The sequence below is a fragment of the Salmo salar genome, chromosome 15 (assembly GCF_965601325.2).
Source record: "Salmo salar chromosome 15, fSalSal1, whole genome shotgun sequence".
In the NCBI taxonomy this organism is placed as follows: Eukaryota; Metazoa; Chordata; class Actinopteri; order Salmoniformes; family Salmonidae; genus Salmo; species Salmo salar.
Window position 1 is genome coordinate 68,848,677 of NC_138305.1, and position 20,463 is coordinate 68,869,139.

A 20,463-nucleotide genomic window follows, 5' to 3' on the forward strand; every position below is an offset into this window, starting at 1 on the left:
AGCTCTTCAGTAAAGCCATTCTATTGCCAATGTTTGTCTATGTAGATTGCATGGCTGTGTGCTCGAGTTTTATACACCTGTCAGCAACGGTGTGGCTGAAATAGTCAAACGCACAAACTTGAAAGGGTTTCCACATACTTTTGAATATACAGTGCATTTGGAAAGTATTCAGTGCATTCGGAAATTTCTAAAACGTGTTTTCACTTTGTCATTATGGAATATTGTATGAGGACATTTATTTTTATTTTATCCATTTTAAAACAAGGCTGAAACGTAGTAACAAAATATGGAAAAAGTCAAGGGGTCTGAATACTTTCCCGACTGTATTATTTGTTCTCTCACGTTTAATCCGATTGTACAAATAATAGTGGATCGCGAATGATACAACAGGAATTCCTTGAAAACATACAGTTGAAGTCGGAAGTTTACATACATTTAGGTAGGAGTCATTAAAACTCGTTTTTCAACCACTCCACAAATTTCTTGTTAACAAACTATAGTTTTGGCAAGTTGGTTAGGATATCTACTTTGTGCATGACACAAGTAATTTTTCCAACAATTGTTTACAGACAGATTATTTAACTTATAATTCACTGTATCACAATTCTAGTGGGTCAGAATTTTACATACACCTAGTTGATTGTGCCTTTAAACAGCTTGGAAAATTCCAGAAAATGATGTCATGGCTTTAGAAGCTTCTGATAGGCTAATTGACATCATTTGAGTCAATTGGAGGTGTACCTGTGGATGTATTTCTCGGCCTACCTTCAAACTCAGTGCCTCTTTGCTTGACATCATGGGAAAATCAAAAGAAATCAGCCAAGAACCCCTTGAAAAAAAAATGTAGACCTACACAAGTCTGGTTCATCCTTGAGAGCAATTTCCAAGAGTCTGAAAGTACCACGTTCATCTGTACAAACAATAGTACGCAATTATAAACACCATGGGACCACGCAGCCATCATACAGCTCATGAAGGAGACGCGTTCTGTCTCCTAGAGATGAACGTACTGTGGTGCAAAATCCCAGAACAACAGCAAAGGACCTTGCGAAGATGCTGGAGGAAACAGATACAGAAGTATCTATATCCACAGTAAAGCGAGTCCTATATCGACATAACCTGAAAGGCCTCTCAGCAAGGAAGAAGCCACTGCTCCAAAACTGCCATAAAAAAGCCAGACTACGGTTTGCAACTGCACATGGGGACAAAGATCATACTTTTTGGAGAAATGTCCTCTGGTCTGATGAAACAAAAATAGAACTGTTTGGCCATAATGACCATCGTTATGTTTGGAGAAAAAAAGGAGGAGGCTTGCTAGCCGAAGAACACCATCCCAAACATGAAGCACGGGGGTGGCAGCATCATGTTGTGGGGGTGCTTTGCTGCAGGAGGGGCTGGTGCACTTCACAAAATAGATGCCATCATGAGGTAGGAAAATTATGTGGATATATTGAAGCAACATCTCAAGACATCAGTCAGGAAGTTAAAGCTTGGTCGCAAATGGGTCTCCAAATGGACAATGACCCCAAGCATACTTCCAAAGTTGTGGCAAAATGGCTTAAGGACAACAAAGTCAAGGTATTGGAGTGGCCATCACAAAGACCTGACCTCAATCCTATAGAAAATTTGTGGGCAGAACTGAAAAAGCGTGTGCGAGCAGGGAGGCCTACAAACATGACTCAGTTACACCAGCTCTGTCAGGAGGAATGGGTCAAAATTCACCCAAGTTATTGTGGGAAGCTTATGGAAGGCTACCCGAAACGTTTGACCCAAGTTAAACAATTTAAATGCAATGCTACCAAATACTAATTGAGTGTATGTAAACTTCCTACCCACTGGGAATGCGATGAAAGAAAGAAAAGCTGAAATAAATCATGCTCTCTACTATTATTCTGAGATTTCACATTCTTAAGATGCAGTGGTGATCCTAACTGACCTAAAACAGGGAATATTTACTAGGATTAAATGTCAGGAATTGTGAAAAACTGAGTTTAAATGTATTTGGCTAAGGTGTATGTAAACTTCCGACTTCAACTGTATGTTGTACATAATGCTTTGGAGAATTCCAAATTAATTGTGAAAGCAGGAGGCAATGGATTGATGGGGAATTATGCGATACCACAGATGAGCTCTGCCTCAGGATGAAGTGGTATATGATTTTTATAATCGAGGCATACTTTTTACACAACAGATGTCAGGGAATTTCCAAATAGGAAGTGTTGTAGTATCTACCAATTAACACTGTATATGTTGCTATAGGAAGATTCTAGCACCTCAAACTTGTGGACAGATCTATAACTTATTTTTAACTTTGCTTCCTGATCAGGGCAGGGTACTTCCCATTATCCCCTGCCAGGGTTGGGGAGTAACTGATTACAAGTATTCTGATTACAAACATTTTTGACTGTAATCAGTTATGTTACCAGCAGAAATATTATAATCAGATTACAGATACTTTTAAAAAATGTGCTAATTACTTCTTGGATTACTTTTGAAGTAAAAAAGGATGTTTGCGGAAATAACATACAATGTGAGTCTGTTCCACCGGAGCGAGTCAGACCACAAGTCAGAAACCAGTGTGACACACCAAATGCGTTTGATGGATCCTTTTTTTTCTTTTAACGCCTCTTCAGGGGAAAGTAATCAGATTACATTACTGAGTTTATGTAATCCAAAAGTTACATTAATGATTACATTTTTGGACAGGTAATTAGTAATGAATTACATTTAGAAAGTAACCTACTGTCCCCTGCAGTGTTACGTTGCCGTGGAAGCTATCTCAATCAGCCCTATATCACTTCGGATGTGCCTCAGCGCTAAACCTCATTGGCTGTTCGATTGAAGCTGCAATGTCTGCACCATCAGCCAGACGTCTGGCTGTCAGACATCTCTCCTTGCACGTAAGGTCAGTTTGGCTCCATGGCCTCTGACTGGCCTAGATATGGGTGTGTGGCTCTTAGACATAATCACAGGTGTTTCCTGCAGGTATGCAGTCTGCCAGGTTGTCATGCTAGGAAAACCCTTACACACCAGGGTTGTATTGTTAGGCAAGTCTGGTCTGTGTTACTTTCAAAAGAAGACAATGGCAGATGAGGAATTTTTTTCTTGACATTGGGGACATTTAAAGAAAATGATGTTATTTAATTTAGTTATGTTACATCCTTTTCAGTGTTGTACTTATGAAGATGGAACTGGACAAGAAACAACCCATGCCTGGCGTTCTCCATTTTAAAACCCCATAGTGAGCTCGGATACTCTGCTGTCATTTTCTGTTGCACCTCATTTTCCTCAGCTTAGCTCAGGGCTACGGATATCATAGGCTTAGCCTCAGTTCATAACTGCTTCTTCTGAAAAAGAGGAATTGCATTGCCTGAGAATCATGGCTGTTTTGGCCTGGATCAGAGGTGTGATGAATGTATAAATCTCCCTGGTGCACCAGACCAGGGTTTGGAAGAGCTGAGGCTTGTGGAGGGCTAGCCTCTAGCTAATCATCAGTCCTTAGTAATGAAACCTCTGAGGTAGGGATATTTCGATGACAAGGGGACCCGTGAACAGGCAAAAACATATTTTTTTTGCAAATAATTAACATAAAGTATTCAATATGCTCTCTTAGGAGACATGAGTTTATGTGTGTGCTAATGTGAACATATCCACAGTAAAAAGTTACCCCCACATCACCCTCCCCAAACGTCAAACAGGACCCGAGGACGTAGCGACGAGCTCTCATTTCCTCTTTTCAAACGAGACACAGCAGCTTTTGGATATGAGAAAAACAAAACAAGTATTACTGCATTTACCGAAGAAACACTGAAACGTTCGTTCTGAGAATGAGACACCAGCTTAACATCCTTTAAAGAAAACTTTCTTAGTATGGATGTTAGTCATCAAGTAAAATAGGCCTTAATTGTCACACAATGGACATGTTCCAGCTCTATGCTGTCTCATCTTCCCCTTCTCTCTGAGCAGGGTGACTCCGAGTGAGTGACTGGGAAGGGAAGTGGCTGTGTTGTGGTTTCAGAGATCTGGCCCTGCCACCCGTCCTTCTCTCCATTAGACGCCCTGCATGGCCACAACAGACAGGAAGCCAGGCATCAGAGTGGACAGAGAGCGGATATCTCACCACACCTACAGCCTTGGGCCTTGTGCTGCACAAGACAACATGACACAGACAGACAGCCAGATAGTGGCTGACTGCATTGGACTTGATATTCTTCAATATAAATGTTGAGTGACTGAGTGTTGACTGAAAGTAGCCTAAGCTTTGGCACAGCAGTAGACCTGCATAACAATAAGACAGTAATAACACAAGAATACATAGCCCATTTGAAAGTAAAAAATATACAATATATTTGTTGTATAAACTTGTACATAAATGTCTTGTACATTTAGTTTTACATACACTGTACATACTGTAATCGGTCAATTTCACATCCTTCATGATTCAGAGAAAAGGTCACCCGTTACCAAGCGAATCTTATGTACATCTTTAACAAACCCATACCAAATAAACACAGCCCTTTGATGTGTTTCAGATGCCATAACAAGATACAGATGTGTTGTATAAAAATCCCTGAAAATGTCTCTCCGTGAGGTAAGAAAAAAATTGGCATCATTATCACGAGTTTCCTTTCATTCCCTCTCTCTCATATTCGCTAAAACATTCAACTTCGATTACTGGCAAATACAGAACAGATCAAAACACACTGTGTTTCCTTTAACATGGTTCCGCCACAGGAAGAGTAGCTGCAGGCTGAAGATTGTGTCTTTACATGACTTTTACATGACTTAATAAAACAAGGTAAAAATGTCCATTATGGATCATAACTATGATATACAAGTCATTAATGTCAAGCATGGCAAATGACAATCCAATACTATACCCAGGTCCTTGGTTAAAGACAGTTAAGTGTTAACTTAGAAGGTATTGTAAAGGCCACAGGAACAACAGGCATAAGAGGTACAGTATACAGAAGTTAATCTTGATTACATGCAAACAATGCAATGTTATTATAATTACCACAATTTACAAGAGCTTTGCAAAAAAAAAAAAAAAACGAATGTGTTTCAACCTTTAATATTTTGCAGAGGGTGACCCTCTCAATTCAACAAAGGTAAAACTGTAACATTCTGACATAATGTATGGCATTCTTACATTATGGAATAGAAAACACAAATATTTACTCTGAAGATGACAGCAAAGTAGAGAACATAACATAACATTAGCTGACAAGTGCTTTCAATGAACACTCCCTTCTGATGTTAACTGCAAATGACAACGTCTAGAACAGTCATCAATAGGAAGGTTACAAAGTCATTCAAGGCCAACTTAAAGTAGCCCAGGCCCCTCAGCAAGAGTACCATTCAAAACATCTCCTTTTGGTCCCAGAAAACAATGATTCACATTCTGCTTGGCCAACCTCACCCTTCAGAACAAGACATTAGCCACAGTTGTTCTGAAAACAACTGACACATCCACTTTCCAGTGGGTGAATATGAAATAACAGTCACCTCATAATAATTACATTTCTTGCAATAACCATTGCATACCATCATTCACTATTATACACACTAAGCCTTTTGGATTACTTGAGTAAAACATTAAAGGGATACTTTTGGGACTTCAGATCAACTTGTCCATACCATTTGTATGTCTCTGCGTACAGTTTGAAGGAAGTTGCTAACTAGCGTTAGCGCAATTGCTCACTAACGTTAGCGCAATTACTGAAAGTCTATGGTAACTGTTAGCATTGGTTCACAAAATGTCCTCTAACTTCCCTCATACTTGACACAGAGACATAAAAATGTTATCCACAAGTTCATCTGACTCTGGGGAAGTAGATAAAGGGCCTCATTGCCAAAATCCTGAAGTATCCCTTTAAGGCATCAGACAGAGCATGTACTGTTTTAAGCATAATGGCGGGCACCGTGTTCTATGAAAATCCATACTGAAATCACTTGCTTGACAGGTGAGTCTTCTCAGTCTCCACAAGCTGGAGTGCCAGGTGTATTTTCTTTTTCCTGACAGGCAACACTGATAAAACAACATGGCCACCAAACCCGTCTTCTCCGTTTCCTCACGTTGACTCCAGCGTGTCCAGCTGGAACACATTGTGATTGGTCGGCGTGGTGAAGTAGAGCTGCTCATTGGACGAGGAGCGGTTGTCACATGGGCTGTGCAGCCCCAGTGTCCTCTCGAAGTCCAGCAGCTGGCCCATGAAGTTGAAGTTGGGTGAGATGTTGGACTTCTTCCTCTTGACAAAGTCGTAGGCGTCGTTGAGTGACAGGTTGAGCCTCTGCATCAGGTAGGCCACAGTCACGGTGACAGAGCGGCTGATGCCAGCCAGACAGTGTACCAGGACGCCACACTGCTTGGACCGAGCCTCATCTACAGGTACAAGTGAGGAAGAAGGTCAGTTCGGGTTAAATAGCACTGGCTGTATGATCAGAACACATAGCCCTAAGACTTTCAGGGTGTGGGGCCCAACAAAGAAGAGGTAACATGGGCCAACACAGAAGAGGTAACATGTAAGCCTACTTCTTATTGTTTGCTCAGAAGGATCAAGGGAGACCGTAATTAGACCTTTATCTTTGTTGAATGACACACCTCCATTAATCAAAAGGAATACTATGTATCGTGAGCTAATCGCAGCCATTCCACAACCCTCTATCATGGAGTCACATTAAAACATAATTCTTAGATTCATGTTGCTGTTGAAAGGTGTAATACTACATACACAATTCAAGCTAACTTTATGTGACACCCCAGAGCATGACCCAAGGCTGTGTCACTGAATGTTTTCACATCCTCTGCTTTATTGTGACAGTGCTACATGCAGACTACTGATGCCCGGAGCTGTCAGTCCTCAACTTAGCTAGCTCGTCTTCATCATGTGCTGCTGTACGCCTTTGACATTGAGGTTTATTATTTCTACAGTAAACATCCACTTCAATCTACACAAGAACAGGCCACATATCCTCTTTCGAGCCAAGAGAAGCAAGCAAACAAGTATGGTGAAACGCCCTGCACTAAACCTAACCCACAACCAGGATGTGTCAGAGTCAGAGTCATGACCTGATAACCAAACACAGGCAGCCACAGAGAGTGGAAGCCATGTTTCCTTCCTCTACCACTAACCCCACCGACAAACTATCACCATTAACACAAGAAGGTTTCAGGTGCTGCTGTGGGTTTCAGTATGTTTTTAAGTTTTTTTTAAAGATTTGTTTTCCCCATCTTAAAATAACAGACATACGACACTAGCAATGATCTAAGAAGTTCCTCTAGGTCAGTGCTCAGTAGCAAGGGACTTCATTCCAGCTCTCTTTTTGAGAAGTTATGTTGAATTGGGACATTGATAACCGGAATTGAAAATCTAAGTAAAAGCCCTAGGTTCATCACACAAGGGGGTTTCAGTGATGAGCAATGCAATGAATATACCAGGAACTGAGAGATAATAATGATTCATATCATAATCAAAATATGACTAAAGTAAAACAAGAACATTAGGTGGCTAGGAACCAACTTCCTCTTTCTCACTGTAATAAACAGAAGTGTATGATATTTATGTCATTTAGCAGACACTCTTATCCAGAGAGAAAAAAAATGTATACATTTTCATACTGGTCCCTTGCCGGAATTGAACGCACAACAGTGGTTTTGCACGCGCTATGCCCTACCAACTGAGCTACACGGGACATCATATACTAGATGTGCCTGTGTATCATTTCCTATAGGCCTCATTCATCAAATATATTAACTCTTGGAACACAATGTGATCGATCATGTTCTCTCCCACCTAGTCGGCTACTCACCGATGAAGGATATGGCCTCTGGAAAGAACTGGGACAGGTTCTGACTCCAGTGGTCAGAGATGGGGATCTGCTTGTACTTGAAGAGGCCGTCATGTTCAAACATGTTGGGGAGGTTGGGCGTGACGTTCAGGATGTACTTGATGTTGTACTGGCCCAGCACATCCAGGTTGGTGGAGTCTTTGGCACAGCCCAGGTAAAGGTAGGGGAGGATCTGGACAGGGAAGGCAGGTTGGTTGTTGGGAAGGGGACTCTCCTCAGACTCGGTTGCGCTGCTCGGCTCGCGGTCCGACTCACCATCGGAGAGATCGGAACTGATCCGGAGACTTCCAAAGCCTAGGACGGACAGCGGTGGAGAGGAGCTGGGACAGCAACTGTCCAGGAGGGTCTCACAGTGCTCTGAGTACTCGGTCTGAAACTTCACAAATCCCCCTAAGATCAAAAGATCCAAGGAGTTATAATGGTGTTTGTTCACTGTGCTATCCTATGCATCTCAGCCAAGCAAAATATTCATATAATTATTTTCTACTATTCAAAGTGTAACAACTGCACAGAGATTGGGAATAAATATGATTTATTAGAGTTGATATAATTCGTGATATGTGGTCTAATGAAGTAATAGGCTATAATATATTTTGGTTATTATGAGTAACATGAATAATGTGATCAGGGCTGAGTAAATAACAATTTCATGTTATGTATACTATAACTAAGAACTGCATTGGCAATAGTTCTCCCTTTCACAGCAGACCATTCATGAAATGCCTGCCCTTTTCCTGTAGTAGCAAAACATGGCGCAGCCATTTTGGAATTTTAATTGACACTCTCAGTCACACTACTTCTCAAAGTTTCAGAGATAATGATGTACATTCAAAACTAAGATGTATTATAAATACTATCTATATAATTAAGATGTATTCATTTGAGTTGTTTGTCTTTATATTTATGAGAAAAACATGTATTTGTACCCTATTTTACTTACAGTGCCAGGAAAGTTATGACTACTATAGGCTACATTTACCAAAACTTGAAAAACAATATGGCAAACATTTAACTTGCCTTCCAGGTAATATGCCTTACAGCCGTCGTCCCATAGTTTCTGAAGAAGTAGTCCCAGAACCGAACCAGTGGCCCCATCCTGCCAGTCCACAGTGCACTCGTCGTACAGAATCACTGTATCCGTATTACAACGTCTAACGAATTTCTCCTTGTCTTCGTGGTTTGGGATGATAGTTCGGATGGGTATGTTGCCTTTCTTGAACCTTCGCAGCATCAAGCCTGGTATGGCCAAATTGATGGCCGTTTCTATGTGGGATGATTCATAAAGTTCGTGCGATCGGCAGTCCAACAAAAGCAGCGAACTTCCCCCGGATTCCAACTCTACTTGTAGCCATTCTACGCTTTTACTTGGCGTCACATTAGTCATATCGAACGAAATATCATGTTACATTCATGCAAGTAATACATAAATGTCGCTACATTGTACACAGAGTGACGAATAACTTCGCAGGGCAAACACTGTTAACGCGTTAACCTCAAACATCAAATCTCAAATGTTGCGATAATGACATACTTCTAATGCATCACTTTCTTTAGAGCGGGAGCGTTGATTTCCCTACTCCAATGTCCATCTGACCTTGTAGGTTACTCACCACTTATCCACTCACCCAGGTAAGCAAATACTAGTAAAAAAAAAATCCTTTGAAATAATAACACCAGACATTAATACACTATCAACTTTCTACACTGACAATCGCACTAGTTGGAACACGTTCTCCTTTTGCCATTCCGATGCAGAAGAAATGTAGTTGACAGTGGAGAAACTCAAGAGGGAGGTGCTTCAATTTAAAGACATAGAAGGAGATTGCTAAATTTGTTTTATGATCCCTCCTATAGGCTAGTACTGTGTAATCAATAACCTATTGGGTAGTGTTTTATGATGTTGACCGTTTTTAAAATGATGAAATTAGGCCTACAGAAAATACGTTATTCAATTGCATTATTAAAACAGGTCTATTCACTCATTTATGATGTTAAAAAAGTAAGCTATACAGCATCATTAATTGAAGCCCACTACCTGCTCTTTTCTTTTTTGTCGCTTGTATGCAGTGGTGGTTCTATTCTTGGTCAATGTGTGGTCATATCAATGTAAATATTTGCATATGAACTAAACACAGTTCCACAGTTTAGCCTTAATGATTGTTTTACTGGATGCTTGCCAAAACACAATATTTGAGATTATATCCTGTTATATCATTGAACCTTATCCTCTCCATTCTCATGTCATGCTGGTTTTGAAAAGGGCTTGGTTGATTTGGGATTCTGTTGGTGGGGGAACAGTCCCCTAAATTGTCTGCTTTCCTTTGATCATTTTGTATAGAATTCCACGCAATTACTAGTGTGTTGTATGCTGTCTGCAGCTTTTCCTTCCTCTACCTCTCACATAGCCTACACCCTGCCCCTACCCACTGATTTTATCCTCTGTCACTGTCAGATCCATTATCTGTGATCAGAGCCATAGTGTAGTTTCTTTACAACACCAATGCTACATTCATATAATGCTTAAGCCCTGATTATCTTAGCCCCTAACCTTTTCAGAAACACTGACCTACCTGGCCTACACATACAGTACCAGTCAAAAGTTTGGACACACCTACTCATTCCAGGGTTTTGCTTTATTTTTACTATTTTCTACATTATAGAATAATAGTGAAGACATCTAAACTATGAAATAACACATGGAATCATGTAGTAACAAAAAAGCGTTAAACAAATCCAAATATATTTTAGATTTTAGATTCTGCAAAGTAGCCACACTTTGCCTTGATGACAGCTTTGCACACTCTTGACATTCTCTCAACCAGCTTCATGAAGTAGTCACCTGGAATGCATTTCAATTAACAGGTGTGCCTTGTTAAAAGTTAATTTGTGGAATTTCTTTCCTTTTTAATGCGTTTGAGACAATCAGTTGTGTTGTGACAAGGTAGGGGTGGTATACAGAATATAGCCCTATTTGGTAAAAGACCAAGTCTATATTATGGCAAGAACAGCTCAAATAACTTTAGACATGAAGGTCAGTCAATTCGGAAAATGTCAAGAACTTTGAAAGTTTCTTCAAGTGTAGTCGCAAAAACCATCAAGCGCTATGATGAAACTGGCTCTCATGAGGACCGCCACAGGAACCAGAGTTACCTCTGCTGCAGAGGATAAGTTCATTAGAGTTACCAGCCTCAGAAATTGCAGTCCAAATGAATGCTTCACAGAGTTCAAGTAACAGACACATCTCAACATCAACTGTTCAGAGGAGACTGCGTGAATCAGGCCTTCATGGTCAAATTGCTGCAAAGAAACCACAACTAAAGGACACCAATAAGAAGAAGAGATGTGCTTGGGCCAAGAAACACGAGCAATGGACATCAGACAGGTGTAAATCTGTCCTTTGGTCCAAATTTTTTACTTTTGGTTCCAACCGCCGTGTCTTTGTGAGATGAAGGGTAGGTGAACAGATGATTTCCACATGTGTGGTTCTCACCGTGAATCATGGTGGAGGAGGTGGTTTGGTGTGGGGGTGCTTTGCTGGTGACACTGTCTGTGATTTATTTAGAATTCAAGGCACACTTAAGCAGCATGACAACCACAGCATTCTGCAGCGATACGCCATCCCATCTGGTTTGCTCTTAGTGGGACTATAATTTGTTTTTCAGCATGATAATGACCCAAAACACACCTCCAGGCTGTGTAAAGGATTTTTGACCATGAAGGAGAGTGATGGAGTGCTGCATCAGATGACTTGAACTCCACAATCACCCAACCTCAACCAAGTTGAGATGGTTTGGGATAAGTTGTGAAGAGTGAAGAAAAAGTAGCCATCACGTGCTCAGCACATGTGGGAACTCCTTCAAGACTGTTGGAAAGCACTCCAGGTGGATCTGGTTGAGAGAATGCCAAGAGTGTGCAAAGCTGTCATCAATGTAAAGGGTGGCTATTTTGAAGAATATAAAATCTAAAATATATTTTGATTTGTTTAACACTTTTTTGTTACTACATGATTCCAAATGTGTTATTTCATAGTTTTGATGTCCTCACTATTCTACAATGTAGAGAATGAGTAGGTGTGTCCAAACTTTTGACTGGTACTGTATGTCTTGCCAGAAGAGATATTTTGCTCTCTTTCTTTCAGAAAAAGAAGCACAGGATTTTGTGTTTTGTTATCATCACATTGAGGACTACAAAGACGATGATTGCAGTGGCAAGAATTCGCAGGACCACCCTCAGTGTCTGTTTTTGTGTGTGAGAGAAAGAGAATGTGTGTGTGTGCTAAAGAGAGAGAGGGAAAGAGTGTGTTTGTGTGAGTGCAGTGGGAAGCCAGCCATTCAGCTCATCTGTCTGTGCACGTGAGTGGGGGAGACACAGATGTGCAGCGCTCGCAGGATTAATGCAAAATGGAGGGGAGCAGAGCTGAACCTGCATTCTCTCTCTCTCTCTCTCTCTCACACACACACACACACACACGTGTTGTCTTCTCACCCACATGCATGCACCCAGTTTTCTCCCCAGAGAGTGTGCAGTGCAGAGGCATGGGTCCTGCCGCTGTTCTGCCCTGATAAGGAACTGCAGGGTGTGCATTTAATCTATGATGAATGATGTAGGTTTAAGACAATTTGGTCAAATGCAGAACGTAGTGCCAAGTGCACTAAGAGTCAGGAAAGTTTACTCTGTGAATGACATTCTGGAGCGGGAAATTAGAGACTGAAATTGGGTTCGTGTTTTGGGATGGAGTCAAACATTTACTTGATTCAACAGCTTTGATTCAGCCTCTTTTGAAACCATAACATGAAAATTACATGGTTATTACTAGGTAAATGCCATACATAGTGTCATACATATTTCAAAGTAACCCCATTTAAAAACATTGCTTCACCGCACATTTGCAGCCACATACATACTTTTTCATTTTAAATGCATATCATAATGAAATGCACTCTGAATATTGCTGTGTATTATAACCAGATGACTGCAAAAATTATTTAAAAAGAGGATATAAACACAGTCTCTCACTGCTGCAGTGGCATGAGAATCTCATTATGATCAACAATGCCTGGCTTTGCATGAAGTGGTGCTGGTCGCTTGACTAGTGCACTCAGAGAAGCATAATACTCTCATAATGTGAGCTCATGGTAATTCTCTCTCTCTCTCTCTCTCTCAGGAACAGCAGGAATATCTTTGATTTGCAGGATCCTGGCTTTGCATGTCGAGAGCGTTGCTTTGAACCCTCTCACTCACCCCATTATGTACACGCTCTTGTCATGTGCAGATGTTAAGTGTGTAGCAGAGGAGGCTGGTGGGAGGAGCTATATGAGGACAGGCTCATTGTAATGGGCATGGTTGATGTGGTTGATGTGTTTGATACCGTTCCATGTATTCCATTCCAGCCATTACAACGAGCCCGTTCTCCTATAGCTCCTCCCACCAGCCTCTTCTGGCATGTACGTAACCCTCATAAATAGAGAGGGCTTTAACTATGGCACTTTTTCAAGTTGTTAAACGGCTTCAACCCTACACTAGAACATGTGGACAGACGAAATTAGATTATTTCTTTCATATTTATATCCTGACAAATTAACATGAACATGAAAATGGTTTATATGGCATGTCTTCAATACATTGATTAACCCTTAGACCAAGGAGATGGTGCATGTTGCATTATTCCCGTCTAGTGTCACATTGCAATTGCTGCATTCAGAGTAAATGAGGCAACCCAACTCCTTGAAATAAGGTGCACTGGTGCTCCCTCTGGTGGAAAGAAGAAAGGCATGTTGAATGTACTGATCAGCTACACTATGCGGTGTGAATATGCTACGATCATGATGATATTCACAAACTTTGATAGTATGTCAAATGGAACCCCAAGTAGTGACCCGAGTTATAAAGGATCTCATGACCAAGTGGCCTTATGCATATGAAGTGTAAAAGTACTAAGGAACAAATGGAAATTGCATGCTGAGCTCAAGCTTATGCCAAGGTCGCACAGAAGAATTGGCTGTGCAAGAGCCCTCCAGAAGGCCAATGATCGTATTTGACACTTACCACCAACTCCACCCCAAATTCCAGCACCTCCTCTCTGGCGGCAAGTATAGGCAACCAAAAGTCAAAACCAGGGACTCTTATTTCGAATTCAATACTGCAACTTAATAAAATGTTGGACTAATAGCACTTTGGCACTTGTTCAAGCAGGCCATTTTTGACATTTCTGTCATGAACCTGCACTTATCCAGTCTACTTGCTTATAAATATCCTTTGTTATTTTTATGTTTTTTAATGTGTTTGGTCTGTATGTATTGTGAATGAATTTCCTCTTTGAGGACATAAAAGTTTTCTGAATCGGTTAAGCACTACTGTGTAGTATGCTGGAGTGTTGACTCTCCATTTGAAGCCTTCTAAACCTAGAGGAGTTAGAATCAGAACAGTGAATGAGTATCGTCAATTCAAGAGGTGACTTGTTCTGCTCCGCCTGAGAGTCTTTTGCTAATGTTAAAGGAGCAATTATTGAAGGCCCAGAGTAAAATGGAAGTGTGTGAAAGGGGCACAATGCTACATTCTTCAACATGTTAAAACACAGTTAAGAGGGGGATTTTGCTATGATTTAGGTGTTGGCTCAAGGGTGCTGTTAAGGGAATAGGCACACCAAGGTTAACATCTACGGGAAGCTAAAATGACTGACGTATTGACATAGAAGTGCATTTGCAACTTCTGAAAAACATTGCATGCGTGTATGTTCTATTCCTTTGGACCAACTGTATCCAAGTCCATGTCAGAAAAACATTATAGAATGCGTAGAGAAAAGAGTTATACAAAGTGTGTTCTCACAGTGGTTGCAGATTTGCTGAACCCTCCGGTGAGGTGTGGCAGAGGTTATATTTAATGTTTGTCAAAGCTGATATTTGGTTGCGATAACGTTAAATAATATAATTTCCAGTTGCTCAAAAACAACATAATAGCCAAAGCATAACTTTCCCCAATCATTTACTTGTAAATAAGAATATTTCATAAATGATAGAATTATACATAGATAAGTGAACAAATATCTTAAAATAGAGATTTTATATGGGAAGAGGTCTATCGTTTCTGGGGTTAAAATGTTAGGCCCTTGTCGATATCATGTTACTCATGCCGATGAAGAAGGACTTCTCTCTCTCTCTCTGTCATTAGCTCAAAATCTAGAGGCTGCTGGTAGAAGTTACACTCCCTGGACGAGTGAAGCTTCAGCTCCAGACCTACCTCCTTCCAGGCCTTCACCAGATGCTCTGTGGAAAGAAAAACATTCATATTTAATCAATCACATTTGTAACTACTGGATTCAAAACCACAAAGACTCATTGGGGTGTGTGCTTACCGAAAAAAGTATTGCTTCATCTGGTGTGTGTGATGTGGAGGGCCTCCTCTCCCCGGGCCACCATGGGGTAATTAATGTCTTGCACGTAGATGTTGTAGCGAGACATCATGATGTCACACACCTCTGTATTCTTCGCAGCGTCCACCACCTGGAACAAGGGGTCAAAGATGAATCATCAGGTGATAATACAAAATGCTTTCTTCAGGGATGAAATATAACATCCAAAGTTGATAGAATTTGCGTCTCTCGTTTCCATGGTTTGAATCTCGATTAACAGGCCAGTCTTAACCTGACAGGGATGATGTGGCTGGGGCAGTGGCCTGAGTCCATCAGCATCTGGTGCAGCAGCTTGACATTCCTCTGGTGTTTCCTGCGCAGCATGCGGCCCTCCTCCCCCTTCAGGGTCTGGATGGACTCCCGGGCCCCGGCCAACAGCATGGGGGGCAGCGAGGTGAAGATGAAGCCTGCTGCGTAGGAGAGCACAGTGTCCACCAGGGCGTTGGTACCGACGATGTAGCCGCCAACAAAACCAAGCGCCCTACCTGGAAAGAATAAATGAGGTAAGGTAAGGCATAAACCAGGCAAAGATGTATTTAATTAATATGATAGTCTGGGTGAGTTAAATATTTGATAACACCAATATTAATTAGAGATTTTTTTCTCTTTTGGAGAGTGTTATCAACCATTAATTGTTGCAATATTTTTTAAACATATTTTTCAAATGTTCATCCACTTTCTGAATGAAGGTTTGTGACCTATAAAGGTCCTATAGAAATGAAATCACATCATTATCAGCTAGCCCCAAGTCATCTCACCGAGTGTTCATGAGATGATGTCCATCTTGTGCATGATGCCGTCCATGTCTCCAATACCTCCCATGGCCCCATACAACCCCACAGCATGTACCTCGTCCACAAACGTAATAGCCCCAAAATTATGGGACACGTCACACATCTCATCCAGAGGACACACATCACCTAGAAAACAGCCACAAAACAACCTAATTTAGATCCCCATAATCAGATTAGAAGATAGACAAGTTTTGTATATGCAGTACACATTAGGGAAATTGCTTTTAATGTATTGTGACTTTTCATTTAATGTGTGTATGATTTGTTTGGATTGTAAAAAATAATACATCAAATATTTGTTGGTTGTAGTAGTAAACAGCAGTGGAAAAAGTACCCAATTGTCATACTTGAGTAAGTAAAAGTATAGATACCTTAATAGAAAATGACTCAAGTAAAAGGGAAAGTCACCCAGTAAAATATTACTTGAGTAAAAGTCTAAGTATTTGATTTTAAATATACTTAAGTATAAATAGTAAATGCAATTGCTAAAATATATCAAAAGTATAAATCATTTCAAATACCTTATATTAAGCAAACCAGACGGCACTATTTTCTTGCCAGGGGCACACTCCTACACTCAGACGTCATTTACGTCATTATTTTCTTTCGGTATGTACAGTAGTGAAGTAAAAGTTGTCAAAAATATAAATAGTTCAGTACAGAAAACCCCCAAAACTACTTAAGTAGTACTTTCAACTTTCAAGACGAGACAGCCTATAGGGAGGATGTCAGAGACCTGGCCGGGTGGTGCCAGAATAACAACCTATCCCTCAACGTAACCAAGACTAAGGAGATGATTGTGGACTACAGGAAAAGGAGGACCGAGCACGCCCCCATTCTCATCGACAGGGCTGTAGTGGAGCAGGTTTAGAGCTCCAAGTTCCTTGGTGTCCACGTCAACAACAAACTAGAATGGTCCGAACACACCAAGACAGTCATGAAGAGGGCACGACAAAGCCTATTCCCCCTCAGGAAACTAAAAAGATTTGTCATGGGTCCTGAGATCCTCAAAAGGTTCTACAGCTGCAACATCGAGAGCATCCTGACTGGTTGCATCACTGCCTGGTACGGCAATTGCTCGGCCTCTGACCGCAAGGCACTACAGAGGGTAGTGCGCACAGCCCAGTACATCACTGGGGCTAAGCTGCTTGCCTTCCAGGACCTCTATACAAGGCACTGTCAGAGGAAGGCCCTAAAAATTGTCAAAAACCCCAGCCACCCCAGTCATAGACTGTTCTCTCTACTACCGCATGGCAAGCGGTACCGGAGTGCCAAGTCTAGGACAAAATGGCTTCTCAACAGTTTTTACCCCCAAGCCATAAGACTCCTGAACAGGTAATCAAATATCTACCCGGACTATTTGCATTGTGTGCCCCCCCCAACACCTTTACGCTGCTGTTACTCTTTATCATATATGCATAGTCACTTTAACTATACATTCATGTACATATTACCACAATTGGGCCGACCAACCAGTGCTCCCGCACATTGGCTAACCGGGCTATCTGCATTGCTATCTGCGTCCATGAAGTGCACAGTCTCAAAGGCCACAATCATACGGGTGGTAGGGTCAGACTTCCGTAGCAGCTCTATTAGATGTTTGATGTCGTTGTGATGGAAGATTCCCTTTTTGGCCCCTGTAATGGCCATCTGAAGGAGTAGACCAAGGCGCAGCGTGTATCGTGCTCATCTTCTTTATTATTATAAGAGAACACGGAAAAAACAAACGACAGCCAAACAGTTCTGTCAGGTATACTCACAAAACAGAAAATAACTACCCACCAAACCCTAAAGGAAAAAGGCTGCCTAAATATGACTCCCAATCAGCGACAACGATTTACAGCTGTCCCTGATTGAGAGCCATACCAGGCCAAAACAAAGAAATACAAAGCATAGAAAAAAGGACATAGAATGCCCACCCAAATCACACCCTGACCAAACCTAAATAGAGACATAAAAAAGGCTCTCTCAGGTCAGGGCATGACAGCCCCGCTGTTCCTTATACCCTGCATCACTGATGCATGGTTCCCTGCATCAGAGTACATCTCACAACCTGGGAGCAGGAAAAGCAAAATTGCTGTTTTTAATGCGGATAATTAAGAGCTAATTTTGTCCATGAGCATGTCATAGAATGTAAAATGAAGCTACTATAGAACACGGAAAGACTAAGGGTATGAAAAACTACTACGTTTGAATCAGTCATGTCAGAATCAGTATCAGTACCTGGCAGTATATTACCCAGAGTGAACACTGTGGCGGGAAGTGAAGAGCAGCGCAGCGTCTTTGCTGTGAAGGTCGGCCAGCTCGTACTCCAAGTCGACATGGAACTTACTGGTCCATGAGATGTTCCGTGTTCCTCTTGCTCACGCACCGTGCTTCTGTAATGTATCCCTAAAGAAAGAGAAGAGAGGCCTTTGATAAGAGATTGTTGTCTTGTCTGGAAAACTATGAGTGGAACTACACATTTCTAAGATGAATGCAGTGTTATAACTGCATGCCTATGGCAAGGATCTCTGTCCATCTAGTCAACCTCCATCCATCTTAAACCATCCTTAATCAACTATCTACAGTTCCTGTGACCTGCGTGCCCCACTCACATGATGGCCTGGAAGACGCTGGGTCGTCGGCTCATGCCTAGGTAGTCATTGCTGCACCACACAGACACGTCTCTCTTCATGAGAAGCGACTCTGAGTAGTTGTCTGCCATGGGAAGGACGTGGCGCGCCCTTTCACCGTCTTAAACATCCGGTAGCTGTGATCTTTTTTCCTGGCGTCAATCTTCTTCTCAAAGAACTTGTCGTAGTGGAAGTTGGCACACGCTGCAAGAGAAATACGACGGCTAAGGTCTTTGTCGCTGTAGTTTGGATGCAGCCTCTTTCTAAAATCAGGGATGCCTAAACAGTCGTTACACAAAAATATAATATGTAGCCCCAAGTGTACCAGGATACATGTGAGCAGCTGCTTAGCTTCGTGCAGATTGTCTCGTAGTAAGTGAGAGACCTTAGGGGGCACTGTTTCAGCATGTTCTTCAGGGTGCCTGGGTCGGCCCTGTCAGCATTGATCGGGACCCACAGTGGGATACACCTTGGACTCAGACTTCTCTGTATCAATAAAGGGGATAAACACTGTTAAAAAGAGTGATCAACTAGACTCCTACAGTAGCAAAACCACTTCCACCTCACCTAGGTAGCTTTTCCTATACTAATAGTTCTACTGGAATAGTTGTAGTATGACAAATGTCCTGGGATTTCTTGAAAGGTGACTATCCACACCAAGCTTTCCTAACACACACATAACTGCTTACACAACTGAGTGGAAAAGACCGGTTGCATTTTTACCTGTGTGGACTGTACTCCTGTCCTGTATGTCCTCTGGCAGCTCGATGCGGGCCTCCCTCACCACGTTGGTGTTCTTCTGCACCATTTCAGTCACCAGGAAGGGGAATTTGGAGCACACCGGCTGGCCAGCATGGGGCATTGGGTGGCCCGGGAGTAGCTGGACCCCCTGCTCTGACTCTACAGGCAACAACAGGAGGACATTTGCTTAACTTAAATACATGTATCCATCTTTGATTTAATTGTGTAGGCCTATTAGTGCACTGAGGAAAATATGAAAATACACTAAACAATAATATAAACTCAACATGCAACAATGAAAAATATTTTACAGTTCACGTAAGGAAATCATTATACCCTCATGAAGACAGCTAGTCTGTCGAAATGTTGGATATTAGATTATTAAATTATTTCATCTGAGCTCCTAGCGTATGCGGCTGTCCTTTTCTTTTTCATGTAAGGAAATCAGTCAATTTAAATACATTCATTTGGCCCTAATCTATGGATTTCACATGACTGGGAATACAGATATACATCTGTTGGTCACAGATACCTTAAAGAAAAAGTAGGGTGTGGATCAGAAAACCAGTCAGTATCTGGTGTGACCACCATTTGCCTCATGCAGCGCGACACATCTCCTTTATATAGAGTTGATCAGGCTATTGATTGTGACCTGTGGAATGTTGTCCCACTTCACTTCAATGGCTGTGCGAAGTTTCTGGATATTGGCAGGAACTGGAAGACAGCTGGAACACATTTGGAACACAGTGCATTATCATGTTGAAACATGAGGTGATGGTGGCGGATGAATGGCACGACAATGGGCATCAGGATCTAGTCACGGTATCTCTGTGCATTTAAATTGCCAGTGATAAAATGCAAATGTATTTGTTGTCCGTAGCTTATGTCTGCCCATACCATAACCCAACCACCATTCTGTTCACAACGTTGATATCAGCAAACCACTCACTCACACAACGTCATACATGCTGTCTGACATCTGGTACAGTTGAAACCGGGATTAATTTGTGAAGAGCACACGTCTCCAGCGTGCAAGTGGCCATCGAAGGTGAGC

General features: G+C 41.6%; 1 protein-coding gene and 1 pseudogene across 1 annotated transcript; both read right to left on the bottom strand.

Moving 5' to 3' along the window:
- Positions 1 to 4,322: 4,322 nt before the first annotated feature.
- On the bottom strand, positions 4,323 to 9,596 carry LOC106571910 (dual specificity protein phosphatase 7). Its single transcript, XM_014145465.3, has 3 exons — positions 8,869 to 9,596; positions 7,813 to 8,241; positions 4,323 to 6,385 (listed from the first exon to the last, which is right to left on the bottom strand). Exons 1-3 carry the CDS (start codon positions 9,233 to 9,235, stop codon positions 6,075 to 6,077), a joined length of 1,107 nt encoding a protein of 368 aa, XP_014000940.1. The 5' UTR covers positions 9,236 to 9,596; the 3' UTR covers positions 4,323 to 6,074.
- A 5,352-nt stretch (positions 9,597 to 14,948) lies between these two features.
- LOC106571927 (5-aminolevulinate synthase, non-specific, mitochondrial-like) lies at positions 14,949 to 19,740 on the bottom strand (annotated as a pseudogene).
- Positions 19,741 to 20,463: the final 723 nt, after the last annotated feature.

Excerpts from the sequence above, each read along its gene's own strand:
- LOC106571910 (XM_014145465.3), bottom strand. The coding sequence starts at position 9,235 with ATGACTAATGTGACGCCAAGTAAAAGCGTAGAATGGCTACAAGTAGAG. Across the intron at positions 8,242-8,868 it reads TAAGGCATATTACCTGGAAG|GGGGATTTGTGAAGTTTCAG; the intron begins GCAAGTTAAATG and ends TTTTGATCTTAG. Across the intron at positions 6,386-7,812 it reads AGAGGCCATATCCTTCATCG|ATGAGGCTCGGTCCAAGCAG; the intron begins GTGAGTAGCCGA and ends TTGTACCTGTAG.